Source organism: Aspergillus lucknowensis (assembly GCF_044049455.1).
Source record: "Aspergillus lucknowensis strain CBS 449.75 chromosome Unknown BJX67scaffold_24, whole genome shotgun sequence".
Lineage (NCBI taxonomy): Eukaryota > Fungi > Ascomycota > Eurotiomycetes > Eurotiales > Aspergillaceae > Aspergillus > Aspergillus lucknowensis.
In genome coordinates this window covers 160132-172569 of record NW_027263568.1, presented here as the reverse complement: position 1 = coordinate 172569, position 12438 = coordinate 160132, and the positions used below count along the sequence as shown (strand labels likewise).

The 12438-nt window shown below is 51.7% G+C and overlaps 7 protein-coding genes across 7 annotated transcripts; 3 read left to right on the top strand and 4 right to left on the bottom strand.

Annotated features, from left to right (window-relative positions):
* Positions 1-838: 838 nt before the first annotated feature.
* Positions 839-1900, bottom strand: BJX67DRAFT_130577 (uncharacterized protein). The gene has a single exon (XM_071024542.1). The coding sequence runs from the start codon at positions 1526-1528 to the stop codon at positions 926-928; it is 603 nt and encodes a 200-aa protein (XP_070885535.1). The 5' UTR covers positions 1529-1900; the 3' UTR covers positions 839-925.
* Positions 1901-3213: 1313 nt separating this feature from the next.
* BJX67DRAFT_130412 (putative C2H2 finger domain protein) lies at positions 3214-4527 on the top strand. Its single transcript, XM_071024539.1, has 4 exons — positions 3214-3535; positions 3598-3789; positions 3846-3925; positions 3984-4527. Exons 1-4 carry the CDS (start codon positions 3482-3484, stop codon positions 4492-4494), a joined length of 837 nt encoding a protein of 278 aa, XP_070885534.1. The 5' UTR covers positions 3214-3481; the 3' UTR covers positions 4495-4527.
* Positions 4528-5516, bottom strand: BJX67DRAFT_130413 (uncharacterized protein). Its single transcript, XM_071024540.1, has one exon. It carries the CDS (start codon positions 5070-5072, stop codon positions 4560-4562), a length of 513 nt encoding a protein of 170 aa, XP_070885533.1. The 5' UTR covers positions 5073-5516; the 3' UTR covers positions 4528-4559.
* A 1849-nt stretch (positions 5517-7365) lies between these two features.
* On the top strand, positions 7366-8299 carry BJX67DRAFT_130377 (uncharacterized protein). The gene has a single exon (XM_071024538.1). It carries the CDS (start codon positions 7468-7470, stop codon positions 8041-8043), a length of 576 nt encoding a protein of 191 aa, XP_070885532.1. The 5' UTR covers positions 7366-7467; the 3' UTR covers positions 8044-8299.
* Positions 8300-8555: 256 nt separating this feature from the next.
* BJX67DRAFT_381786 (sucrase/ferredoxin-like domain-containing protein) lies at positions 8556-9742 on the bottom strand (the record flags this gene model as incomplete). The annotated part of the gene is made up of 2 exons (XM_071033081.1): positions 8556-9275; positions 9365-9742. 2 exons carry the CDS (start codon positions 9740-9742, stop codon positions 8556-8558), a joined length of 1098 nt encoding a protein of 365 aa, XP_070885531.1.
* A 276-nt stretch (positions 9743-10018) lies between these two features.
* On the top strand, positions 10019-10704 carry BJX67DRAFT_355092 (uncharacterized protein). The gene has a single exon (XM_071029279.1). The coding sequence runs from the start codon at positions 10379-10381 to the stop codon at positions 10556-10558; it is 180 nt and encodes a 59-aa protein (XP_070885530.1). The 5' UTR covers positions 10019-10378; the 3' UTR covers positions 10559-10704.
* On the bottom strand, positions 10666-12398 carry BJX67DRAFT_355087 (DUF3429 domain-containing protein). The gene is made up of 4 exons (XM_071029278.1): positions 11794-12398; positions 11684-11728; positions 11351-11575; positions 10666-11286 (listed from the first exon to the last, which is right to left on the bottom strand). Exons 1-4 carry the CDS (start codon positions 12010-12012, stop codon positions 10864-10866), a joined length of 912 nt encoding a protein of 303 aa, XP_070885529.1. The 5' UTR covers positions 12013-12398; the 3' UTR covers positions 10666-10863.
* Between the last annotated feature and the right edge of the window lie 40 nt (positions 12399-12438).

Sequence of the window (12438 nt, the reverse complement as noted above, 5' to 3'; positions counted from 1 at the left end):
GCAACCACCATTCAGATCAAGCTGATAATAGGATGCTCATCGTAAGTTTTAGCGAAGACACCTTCTCCGCAGACCCGTGGGTTGGCCCTTCGGGAAGTGGACGCGAGTTATCCGTCCTTGTCACCGATGGGCCATTTCCATCGAAGACCGATCCTGCCCCAAGTGGCCGACGGAAATACCCGCAGTTCCACAGACTCCATCAGTCCCGTCTTGAATCTGGGTGGGAGTGAGGCTTTTCTTCACACACCGCCAAGAAGATTGAGATCGACGAGTGTCATCTTCTTCCCTCGCTCTGAAGAAACAAAGACGCAAATCGTGAGGATGCCCCGTCATTTGAGATGGAGAAGCCTTCTGACTCAGCGCCTCGTGGCACCCTGCGAGTCAGGCTGATGACGAGTCCTCTGCTCCCCATGGACATGGATGGGCAAAACGAAGAGCACGCTGTGGTGGGGCGGCAGGAGGGAGGATGACATGATGGTCAACCAGGCCACTCCAAATCGAGCCTTTGATCAGCGTGAGCTTCGCTCCTGTTGATTACGGGAGCATGAATAATGTATTCACTTTCGTGAGAGGGGAAGTGAGAGGCCAAAGAATCATGGGATTGCAACTTGCAGTGGTTGAGCTTTCCAGCGTCGAGAGTGTTCTTCCCAAGTCTCCAATGAAGCTCTGTTGACAACTTGATAGCGGGCTTGATTCGAAACACAGCCACGTGGGGATTCTCCAGACATGATGCGGTGCCGCTTGGTCTCATTTCCCGTTTCGAGGCCTCATATCAGCAGCGACATTCTCGATTCGAGCTCGAATCCACCTGGAGGAATCTCGGCCGAATCTCTGGAAGCGATAGCCCAATAATACAAACCAACTGCCAGCACGATTGATTTAAGATTTGACTCTTGATATCCACTTCTGTCTCCAGGTCCCGAGGTCAAAAGGGAGAACCAGCAGCAATGGCTGAAGCAGTGGCAACCTGAGTCCGTCTTGAAGGCGTTTTATTGCCTCCAGCATGTCTCTTCAACCAAAAATGGAAAGTTGGAAGAAGGGACATATGGGCGCCTTCGAGGTCGCACGATTCGCGGGAAGTTGTCCCCCATTCTTTGGAGAAGAACAAAGAAAAAGCACTTTTAGTGACGGGCTTTCCAGAGTCTAGACTTGAGAACCTGGTCATTTCAGGGTGTAAAGATCCTGGTCTCGACGAACCAGCAGGGAACGAGCTGTTGGGGACCTGGACCCTGTTTTCTTGACCGATTGCTTCGAGGGTTCTTGCGTCGCGACCGTGGGCGTATTGGAAGTTAGTGATCATGAACGAACAAGTTTGAAGCCATGGAGAGAAGGCAACCTTGGACATACTGCTCTGCGGCTGCATTCTCGGAAAGTCGAAGGGGGGAGTTGCATGAGCACAACAAGGCTCGAGACCAAGGCAATTTGTTTGCTTCTTGTTCCTCCCCTTTCTTTCAACTCCCACCCAACCCGAGGATTTGGAAAGTTTAACTCCTTTCTTTTTCTTTTTCTTCATTCTTATTCTTCCCATTGTGTGGAGTCGTCACCTTTGTTTGGAACCATCACTGTGGGCTTGCCGCGCAGTGATCGTCTCAGAGGCGACACTCTTGTCATGAAAACCCATGAACCTGCCTTTCTTTCCAGAAACTCACTTTGAACCCCACGAGACAATTCCCATCAATAATGACCAAGAGCAGGAACGACTCCTCGTCCCAGACCATCGGCGTGGAATCTTTCGACCGAAAAAGAAGCGTCCTGTCACCCATTTCCTGCGCAGTCTGGGAGGCTGCTTGGCTGGCAGTGTCCAATCAATGCTGGACTTGTTGGGTTCCACGACGCAGGAGGCTAAACCATCTCCGGGTTAGATACTTTGGACCAACATCGCCCACGCCTCCAGCTTTGGCTCTCACCCGCGTTGATTGGACGCTGGCAGTCTTTCGAGCTGTGGGCACTTGGCCAGGTCCTGCAGCAGGGTGGGGATATGGTGTTCCCCTCCTTGCCAGAATGTTGTGGTTGATGACTGGTGGGAGGTCGGTCCTCGTTCAAGAATGCTCCTCTGCTGCTCTCGCTTTGGCGACCAAGAAGTGGTACAACTCGGCCTCTCCCCTTAGTCCTTCCGTTTACCCCAGGCACGTCCCACTGGGACCCAGGCCCAGCTGTCAGTCTGGAAGAGAGTGAAATTAAGTCTCTTGGATCCAGGATGGGGCCGATCTGTGACTAGTGCTTGGCACCGAGCACTCATCGACTTTCCTGCGCTAATAATAATCAGCGTTTTCTCAGCAATGAGACTGGCCTCCCCCTCCTCTCGCTCTTCTTGCCCAAGAGTTTCTTTCGAATCGATCCTGGCTCTTTTTTTGAACCGAATTATGACTCTGTGCCCGGGTGAGATATTTCACCTTCCTTATTTGACTTTGTAATTTAAAAGTGAGTTGACTTCCTCCGATAAATACTCTTATTTCTTTTTTCATTCCTTTTCCAGGACTCCACCGGCCACCCTCCGAAGTAGCCTCGCACCTTTGGCAAGACTGCCTTGGTACGACTCAACCGGGGTCAAGGGAGGAGCTAACTCACTAAATAATAATAATAAAAAATGAAGACTAATCCGTGGCCTGAGGATCTCGTCTTCTCTGACAGTCACAAGTAACTTCAGTCCGCTTGCTCGACTTGCTTCTGGCTGCGGAGGCATTTGGAGTCCGCTTTTCCCTCTGTGCGGCCTTCATAGACACGGCAGATGCCCTTTCTTCCCTTCTGGAGCAGCTCAGATTATTTATACAATTTCGTGCCCTCCGTCTCTCTCGTCCTCGGCTTCCAAGCTCCAAACCCCCATCGATTCCAACAACCCCTTCCCTGCCGTCTCACCATCGTCGAGCCCTTGACAGCTTATTACTGTATATATTACAGTCCCATATTATTGTCGCTGCTCCTTTATTATTATCCATCGCTATAATAATCGTCTCCTCACCCCCAGCCAGCGCCAACGGAACCTCATTTATGATTCTGTTCCAGCCTCACAATCCACAACACCACTGTTACCCTCGTCGACCCACCATTCCTCGACCTTGTCTGTCATCTTGCCTGTCCACAATCCCGAACGCCGCATCCTCGACTGAGGTTTCGAGTGAGAGCCCGTCGCCGTTCTAGATCCTTTTGTGGTTTCCTTTTGTCTGTGGCCTTCTCTCCTCTTTTGCAACCCTCTTCTCGTCTTCCTCGATCCACGGCTCCTCAACCCGACAATTGTTCTTCGTCCTCGGGTCGAATTTCTCTATCTGCGCCTTCTGCGACATTTGATTCGCCTACCCCTATACCTTTTTCGTCGGTTCTTTTTTGCTCAGTTCAACGCTGTTGGCACACGTTCTCGAAAGTCTGAAGGTTATTGCCGTGCCTTGTTCTTCTGCGCTCATCTTCCCATTGTTGCTCTCTGGCACTCATCCCTACCACCACCCGCTCCTCGGTGCCGTACCATCTCTCTGTGAACCTTCCCGCTATGGCTCCCGGCAGTGGACGCGATTTCAATTGTGAATGGGTGGACTGCGGAAAGGTAATGAAATCACCATGAACCTCAGGTTATGCCTCGCTCACCATGTGATTACCGATGTCTAGTCTTTTAATCGCAAGTCAGACCTGGGCAGGCATCGCCGAATACATACGAACGAGCGACCATACCATTGTACCCACAATGACTGCAAAAAGAGCTTCATCCAGCGAAGTGCGCTAACTGTACATATACGAACCCACACAGGGGAGAAGCCTCATGTTTGCGATCAAGAAGGGTGTAACAAGGCCTTCTCCGATGTAAGACCCTCGATCCTACGGCCATATCCAAAAGTATGATGCTGATTCCTTCCTAGTCTTCAAGTCTCGCTCGCCATCGCAGGACCCATTCGGGGAAAAGACCTTATATATGCCAGGAGCCAACATGCGAGAAAAGGTAAAGCCTTGAAATAGCGGCACCTCTGTCCAAATTTCCTAGCTAATCCGGTGCTAAGCTTCTGTCGTAAAACCACCCTGACCAAACACCAACACCGTATCCATCCACCAGGGTCAATGGCTCGAACACCGTCAGAAGAAGCAGTCTCCGAACATTCATACCCAACTCCTGTCACCCCCGTTACCACCGCTCTACCAAACGAACAGTTTCTCATTTCACAACAAGCATATTACCCCAATGCTTCCACCCCGACTCACGAATTCTACCCCCATCAAAACCTACCAATGAACCCAGTTGCCGTCCATGAAGAGCCGCCGATTGCGACACATACTGTTCCGGTGACCTCGTCTGTCGAGGTACAGCAACAGCAATACTTGCTCATGCAGCAGCAACGATACGAACAGAACCGTGCAGTTTATTTACCAATGCAATTTCAGCAGCCCGGATTCGCCCCACCGACTGTTAATATGGTCTCTTACGCTCCCACGTTCCAGGATTATAAGCCAGCTGGTCCAAGATTGTTGAACCAGGAGGAGGGCAAAGATTGGAGCTTCATCGGGGTAGGCTAAGCGCAATACATCCAGACCCACGGATTTAGTATCGCATACGATTTGAGGGTTTTCCCAACGCGGAATCATGTGCACACACCCCGGTCACTCACATTACCAAACACCTCACTTTCGGGTATTAATGCTATGCTATCACGACCTTTTCTACAAACTTGAATCACCCGAGGCTTGCTTCTTCTTCTCCAGCTATTATTATACCTTTCCTTCCTGAGCCAGTTTTCTGTAATCTGAGACTCCTGATATCGGCTTTCTTGGCCATTTGCTGCTCTTCGGTTTGAATATCTGAAGACGCAATGGGGAGGCGCTTTGCCACCCGATGTTTGATACCATTTCTTTATGTTTCCAGTCTGAGCTATGTCCGTCGAAGCTACTTTGCCTCTTTCCGCTATCCTCGGCCAGCATTTGGGGTTCAGCGCCAACCCGGGTGAAAATTCTGACTCCGTACAACGAGCAATGCCTGTGATATCTCCCATTTTGCGCTTGTCGCTCGCACCTCTGATAGTCGTCCACCCTGTGCAGCGGCGATATCCAAGATGGACGGGTAATGTCGAACCTTCGACAATAATCTCACCCTCCATTGGGCACAGAATCTTGGGCAGTGCTCCCAAATGAAGTAAACAGACAAGAGATCAATCATATCAAGTCCTTGGTGCCTACAGAATCCAGCGTAATGATGCTTGTTCCCACCATTTGGTTGCTCTTTCTGATCCCTATGATGGCGCAACAATCAAAGGTGTTGGAAATTGCCACTCCACTAAAAAGGGATCACCCCTTCCAGTGAAGGGCTCTTCTGGCTGACCAAATTGTCAGGGCCTCTTCGCCGCGACGTCAGCCAAGGATCGACGGTCTGCGGGAGTGAGTTCTGGTGCTCCACTTCTCCAAACACCGAAGAGCTCAAGAACACACCCACTCTTTCCAAAAGAGATTCAGCTCCGAGTCAGCTCCCACGTCCTTGAGTATGTGGCTCATGTACGCGAAGTGTGGTAAGTTCAATGGAGCCACGAATCATCCCTGACGGTGGCTTGCGATCGACCGTACTTTGTCACTCTGTATGGGAAGGGAAACCATTAGGGAGGGAGCGCAGAGCTGAATCAAAGGTGACTTGCACGAAGGGAATGCTGGTCAGAGGAGAGCACAATCAATCAGAGGTCGATGGATAAAAATTCCGGGGAAGGGAGATGGTGAAAATAAAAATGGAAGTCAAAGAAAGGCCCAAGCATGACAGACGGGGCCTCTATTGGCAGTTTTTCTTTTGGGATGGATGTGAGATGGTGAATGCTCAGCGCCCAAGGACCAAGCTGGCCTGTCTGACTCCTGAATGTGGAGGGGGTGCGTGCGACAAAATCATGTCCAAACCAAGGCAGAGACAAGATCATCGAGGCTGAGACCACGATCGTATTGGAAAAGGAGACTGAATCTGAGGTGGCCTCATGAGTGGGGCAGGCGACACCATTGATTGTTCCATTCTAATGACTCCGTCTTTGCCTCCGGATCGAATTTTGGACGACAGAGTCCGACCGATGGGGGGGCCAACGACTTCCTTGAATTCTCTTTCCTGAGTTGGTCCTTGCTTGAGGCCGTATATGAGACTCGAAATATATACCCCAGGATGCTGAGACCCTTGGCTCACGAGTTCCCCCTCGGTGCTGTGGGAAGTCCATCCAGTCAGATGTGATGGAGCTCTCTAGTCGAGGGGAAGTCGTTCCAGATTGAGGCTGAACTGTCTCGCCAATCTCGTGGCTGAGAGCAACACTCGGGGACTGGAGGCCAGGGTACATTAACGTTGGTTCCTGTCGACAGGTCGACGAATTGCCGCCTCCGCGAGAGTCGTTTCCTGTGGACACCTGAATCTCATCCACGATTCCGTAGAGAATTGAGCAGAGCCCACGGCCCCACGCTGCCCTTGAGGATGAACCCTTCGATTTTGATGTCCTCTCGGAAAGAGGGCGCGGGATCTAATAGCCGCTCCGCAGACTTAAAGTTTTCAAGTGACAGCCCACTCCAAATGGCATGGGAGCGATCATGATGGATTCACCCGCAAAATACCCAATCCAGATTGGTGGAAAGTCGGGTTGTTGGGATGGACGTCCTTGCATCCCTCCCAGTTGCCTGACTTGAGAGTCTGGATTATTTTAGCTCCTTCCACTTCAAGGGACGCGAAGGAGGATCGAGTGGGCTGGGGCTGGAAGGAAATCATGCGGGGAAAGGACTGCCTCCGTCCCACCAAGACGGTGTTGAATTGCAGCGCTTAGTGAAGTAAATTTGCCAGATCGAACTGCAAGGAGAGACACCTTGCAGACAGCCAGCAGACAAAGTACCTTGGAAGCAAGAGGTCATCCCGGGATCTGAAAGCAACAAGCAGGGAATTCCAGAGAAAAAGGAGTCAGAATTCTTACATGCATCCAACCCCATCAACAGGGGAAGAATGTCAAAGCTTCGACTCGCAGGGAGTCTCAATGGAACGAACTTCCAATGACGTCGACTCGTCCCCGCACCCCTCGTATCTTGCAACCGTACGAAGCGAGCAGTGCCTCGAAACTCAAATGATTGTCAAGATTGGGAATCCAAGCATGAGAACTGAGAAATCCATCTGCGAAGGATGACCTTGGTCGAGAATTTGGAGAGACGCTTGTGGGGCTGGGAAGTTACTTGTGGTGGTCCCCGCGAGAAAAAAAATCGGTGCTGACTCCCAGCCTGAAAGAGGAAGACTCGACGAAGCCTGTCAGAAGAATCCGGGGAGAGAAATCCGAATCCGACGTGGCCTTGCACTGTGTGGGGAGCCGACAACCCCCAACCTGAGGCCAAGGAAAACCTGGAGATCGGGGTCTGGGAAACAGTGGGATCTGGTCCATGCTTCCCGTCACCTTTCCATGGGTCCCGACCGGGCTGGGTTGCTGATCTCTCTCTCTTTTTTTTTTTTTCCTTTTGACGCTCCTCGGCTTCTTTCTCTGTGGCAGACAGACAGACAGTGATATGATGATCTGTCAACCGTCAAAAGACTCAAACCAAAAGCTGCATCGAGCCGGGTGCGTGTCTCTCATCGATTCCTTTGAAACGTCGCCCCCTGTCCGATCTCTCGTTCAGCAAACTAAGATGAATGCTCAGGTGGAGCATTATCCAACAACCGTGCACGCACTCTCTTCTCAGCTCTGTTTCTCACCACTCCAAGACTCTCAAGTCGAGACCCGGGACCATCCCGCCCAGGAAGTGCAAAATTCAAACCGGCGACACTGTGAAGCGACCCAGTCGTCGTATTGCATACGATTTGTTTCTCTAGGGGTGAAGTTTGTGAACTTGGTCTCGCGATTTTTGTCTTTTCCTAACCCCCCCGGCCTGTTTCTCTACATTTCTCATGAGACACTCGGGCAGGGTGTGGTTTCAAGGAATCCTCCGATCGCGTCCAATTTCAAGACTGGCCATGAGAGTGATGGATGTCGACGGCTTCTGCTTCTCATGAAGGACTTCTCGACGAGTGACGGTTCTCCAGCAATCGCGCCACGGCCTGGGGATTGGATGGCTTCGCCGGCGACATCCATCAATCAGGACTAAGCAACCTCATCCTTCTGCCTTGACGCCCGCTATGAGATGAGATAGACTGTATGAGAATATAGCGGCGACGACAATCTCTGGCACGATTCTGGGGTCACATATTGCGAAGTCTCTTGCAACGAGCTGAAACTTTGCGAGCGGCCCATCGACCGAGAGAAGGGCACTAATCATCTCTTCTGGGATCTTGGCTCTGGTGATACACATGGAGAGTATATTGCTGACTCGATCGTCTCCTCGGTGTTTGAGACTCACTAGCGAGCAGACTATCCCCAAATACGCGGGATGACCTTGTATATCAGATTGATTTGAAACGAGGAGACAGGCGTCATCGTCGGTTGGGGGCCGAATTCAGATTCAGACAACGATTGCATGTCCAGGGCAAGCAGACCGCCCAATGCTGTGTATCAGGATGGGAAAACGGTGAGTGAGCAGACAACATGATTGCTGGGGAAATACGTTTCTAACACTTATTCCTGTATAGCTCTATCACTGCTTATAGTCTTGTTAGCAGTCTACCAACTGATCAGTCCTCTTTCCCGATCGAAGCCTCCGCGAAGCTGTGTTCCGGGTTTCACAACCTTCCCTTGCAGAACCGTATACCGGACGATATTCTCACAGTCTTCCGGCCTAACTCGCGCCAGCCAGATACACTGCGCAGCCCCTTCGTCCGCAGCTGGGGATCTCGTGTTCCCACCGCCGACTTGTGCCTCCGTCGTCTTATACCAATCAAAGTCCCGCCTTCGGTACACTATTACATTCGCTGCGTACTTGTGCCCTCCAACATGACTGATGAAATATATCCCCACACCCCCAGGCCGCTCATCACCCAGGTCGCGATGCAGGCCCAACGGACGCAGGTGTCGGTCAAACTCCCGCCTTAGGAGCGGCGCAGACTGCCCGCATCGTGCGTCCCGCGTCTTCTGTGAACAGAGAAGAATAACGGCTGCGTGCGGACATGGGCGAGACCGGAGTGGCGTGATCATCTTCTCCCCAGCTGCTACACCAGCATCTTTATCCTCCCTTTCGACTGGGGCCGGGGCCATGCCTAACGGTGTCGTGTTCGTCACGGCCGGATCAACAAACTCGCGTATTAGATCTGGCACCAAGGCCGGCGTAACATGATCGATGATCGTAAAACTTGGCAAAAGAAGCACGGTGGTCGGTTGTTCTCCCTTCTCATGCGCATGATATTCATCCGGTACCAGCATATTACTAGCCGATAGCTTCAATTTCTGCCAAACCCAACACCATCACCGCCAGTATTAGCCTCCTTGTATCTTCGTAGAAGAGCACTTGGCCCGGAGCGACGATGGCTACTCACCCCGTTCCCCGGTAGAACCCCACCGCGGTCGATAGCCTCCATCACACTTCCTTGCTCATCTGCCACATCCCTCACCCAGTCCGTCTTGCCGGTCGCGACAAGCAAATGTGTCGACCATCCATTCACATGCCCGTATAGCTGGTCCTCCTGATCTACATCAAACTTCGCAGGGTATTTGATCGTGCATGTGGCGCAGTCGTGGAGACATTCCTCCCCGTCTTCGGAAGGGTCCGTCTTCGGAAAGAGGGTGTCGGGCGTCGGCGCCTTGGAGAAGCCCTCCGAACGCAGAACCGCAGGCTTCGGGTTCGACGCGGAGGCAGGAGAGGGCGAGGGTGAGGGAGAGAAGTAGGATGCGCCGCGACGGATGAAGGATTGCATTGGAAAGAACTGTGAACTTCCTCTTTTTTTTTTTTTTTTTTTTTTTGGCTTTTTCGGCACGCTTAGTGCTTGGTTAGAGAGGCACGAGTCACAATCAGGTTTACTTTTGTACGTGTCCGAAACCGTTGGGCGGGGAGTCATATATGCGAAAGTTTCGGGAATGTGGAGGATGATGTGAGAATGATCGGATCTTATCAATCAGAGCCGAGCACAGGGTTGCCGTGGTGCCGAGATTGGAGATCCGAGCTTCGCATCCCCAGGCAGTCCCAAGTTAATTGAACATTAGAGCAAAAGACATCCTGAGTACGAGCTATACCTAGGCCTATACCTATTTTCCTAGACCACGGGCTTCCAACACCTGGAGTTATTAGTCTAAATTATCCCCTTTCCTCTCAGAAGCACCTCCGCCGGCTACAATCCATATCTCCTCCACCTTGCGTCTTGTCGGCCAACCAAACCCCTTGGCCGGCACGCCGTTTGCACCATGAGGAGCGACGAGGGATTTAGACATCAAGGGGGAAGCGAATTCAGAATCTACTATGGGAATTCCTATAAATCATTTCATGACTCGACTATTAAATACTGGTTGTAGGCTCTGCTAGACTTCACTTCCTTAATCAACATACCTTGCTCCGAATGACTAATATTGCCCATATTCAACTGACGTTGTTGCTTTATGTCGGTTCTGCAGCCCAGGTAGCCTTTTCTGGTGCTTCTGGTGGCTCATCTAGAAGAGCCCGGACCGGAGAACCATCGGTGGGAGTCTCGTCGGCGTCGACTAAGGCGGTGGTGTCGGCTTTCTTATATATGGCCTAGCAGTAGGTGAGTATTGCTGCCTTCTGGGCTTTACGTGAGGAAGCTGTTGCTGCTGTCACGTCAATGCCCTAGGTGCCCTTTGGACAGAGGGAGAAAAATAAAAAAAATAAAAAAGAGATACCGGGTTAAACCGGGTTATTTATTCCACACGTATTCTACAAGAAACTCGAATATGATAAGGAAAAAGGACTAGAATGGACGTAATTATACTGTCATGCCCCGTCCGGCATCGATAACCAGGCTGCCATCATCTATCCATGAGCACTCCATCTCAAACGGTTTCTGTGCCTTGTAGGGTGAGACATTTATTCGGACTCTTCCTGTTCGGCCTTGCGGCGCTCCTCAGCCTCCTGCTTCTCCTTCTTCTGAAGGAAGAGCAGAGCGCTGATCTTCTCAGAGATGTTGTGGTCCTTGGAAACGATTCCAGAGATCTGCTCGCGGCCGATCAGGGTGGCCACGATACTGGCACCCACGACGAACGTAAGGACGAAGCGGTACATGCCGTACCAGTGAGGAGCGCGCCCCTGGACGGCAGCACGGGCGTCGTTGTAGTAGAGGAATGTAAAAGCGAGGAACTGGGTGATCAAAGCGTGCTCAACGGGGAAGAGCAGAGTGGGCCAGGCAACAGCGGGAGCGACAATACCAGCAGCATAGCGCCTGTAGCCAAAACGACCACCGTATCCGGCCCATTCAAGACCCCAATGGACAGCACCAAGGAAGGATAGGATCTGTGTCACGGACAATGAGTTTGCGGCTTCAATAAGCTACGTATTAGAGCTCTGTTGTACTCACCACTGCACCGTAGCCGATTTGGACGGGCTCCAGCATGTGCAGCATAAGCTCAGCGCTCTGGCCGGAGAAGATGAGTCCGTCTCCGAGGGTGTTGGCGCGGTTGACCTCGTAAGCCAAGTACACAGTCTCCAGAGAGGTAGCCAAGTATGGGATGACACCGGCCATGCCGAGGTAAAGAGCGTCCTTCGGAACATCCTCAAGGCTGAAGGTCTGTTTAATGACTTTCTACTCAACGCAAGATGCTCAATTAGCGGAATGATGGAAAAGAGGAAATGAATTCCGCCAGATAATGCAACGATCCAACAGATTCGGCATATCGTGGTTGATACGTACCGCGTCGCCCTTGATACCGGCCATGACATCAACGTCCTCATCGCTCTGAAACGCAGTATAGATCAGCGATTGGCCACAATCAATAACCTTAACGGCAGTGTCTTCCTCACCTTGTGGGAGGTAGAGGCGTATCGGACAAGAGCGGTAGTGACGGGCTTGTGGGCAGCAAGAGCCAAGCTTGGTGACACAGTCGGGCGGGCGGCAGAGCGCGTGGAAGAGGTCAAGTGGGCCTTGAACACATTGTTCACCAGCGACGAGCGCGCAACGGAGGCATTGGATCTGGAGATAGCCCTGAAGATAGAGCGAGCAGCGGTTTGTCTGTACAGCATTGTCGTCTGGAGCAGCTGATTTTTCGCCGGAATCTTGCGTTAGCACCCGGGTTGGAACTTGAAAGACTGGGCGAAAGTTTGTGGGTAATTTGCGCGCAATTGCGTTAAGGAGACAACAGATAAGACTCGGAAAATAGCACCAAATTCGCTCACCTTAGAGCTGATGCGAGATCGACCCGGAAGAGCGGAGATTTCTGGCGTTGGAATCTATTCTCTAAGCAACGAACTGGCAAGGCGACTTGACGAAGCCGTGTGGTAATGACCAGCTCAGGGAGACCAGGAGGGCCAGCTGCGCAGATCGTTCCGATGTCCGGTGGCAGCTCTGGTTTTCGTTTTGGGAAGGCGGTCATTATATGGCTGACTTAACACCAAGGCCTGTTGCCCGTGCCCTAGAATCCTAACCATATTCAGATTGCGCGCTTTGAG

What these genes read in the sequence shown, in the direction of transcription:
- BJX67DRAFT_130577 (XM_071024542.1), bottom strand. Translation starts at nt 1,528, where the DNA reads ATGGGAAGAATAAGAATGAAGAAAAAGAAAAAGAAAGGAGTTAAACTT.
- BJX67DRAFT_130412 (XM_071024539.1), top strand. Translation starts at nt 3,482, where the DNA reads ATGGCTCCCGGCAGTGGACGCGATTTCAATTGTGAATGGGTGGACTGC. An exon ending in GTAACAAGGCCTTCTCCGAT is followed by an intron (nt 3,790 to 3,845) that starts GTAAGACCCTCG and finishes ATTCCTTCCTAG; the next exon opens with TCTTCAAGTCTCGCTCGCCA. An exon ending in GAGCCAACATGCGAGAAAAG is followed by an intron (nt 3,926 to 3,983) that starts GTAAAGCCTTGA and finishes TCCGGTGCTAAG; the next exon opens with CTTCTGTCGTAAAACCACCC.
- BJX67DRAFT_130413 (XM_071024540.1), bottom strand. Translation starts at nt 5,072, where the DNA reads ATGGAGGGTGAGATTATTGTCGAAGGTTCGACATTACCCGTCCATCTT.
- BJX67DRAFT_130377 (XM_071024538.1), top strand. Translation starts at nt 7,468, where the DNA reads ATGATGATCTGTCAACCGTCAAAAGACTCAAACCAAAAGCTGCATCGA.
- BJX67DRAFT_355092 (XM_071029279.1), top strand. Translation starts at nt 10,379, where the DNA reads ATGACTAATATTGCCCATATTCAACTGACGTTGTTGCTTTATGTCGGT.
- BJX67DRAFT_355087 (XM_071029278.1), bottom strand. Translation starts at nt 12,012, where the DNA reads ATGCTGTACAGACAAACCGCTGCTCGCTCTATCTTCAGGGCTATCTCC. An exon ending in ACGCCTCTACCTCCCACAAG is followed by an intron (nt 11,729 to 11,793) that starts GTGAGGAAGACA and finishes ACTGCGTTTCAG; the next exon opens with AGCGATGAGGACGTTGATGT. An exon ending in CCGGTATCAAGGGCGACGCG is followed by an intron (nt 11,576 to 11,683) that starts GTACGTATCAAC and finishes TGCGTTGAGTAG; the next exon opens with AAAGTCATTAAACAGACCTT.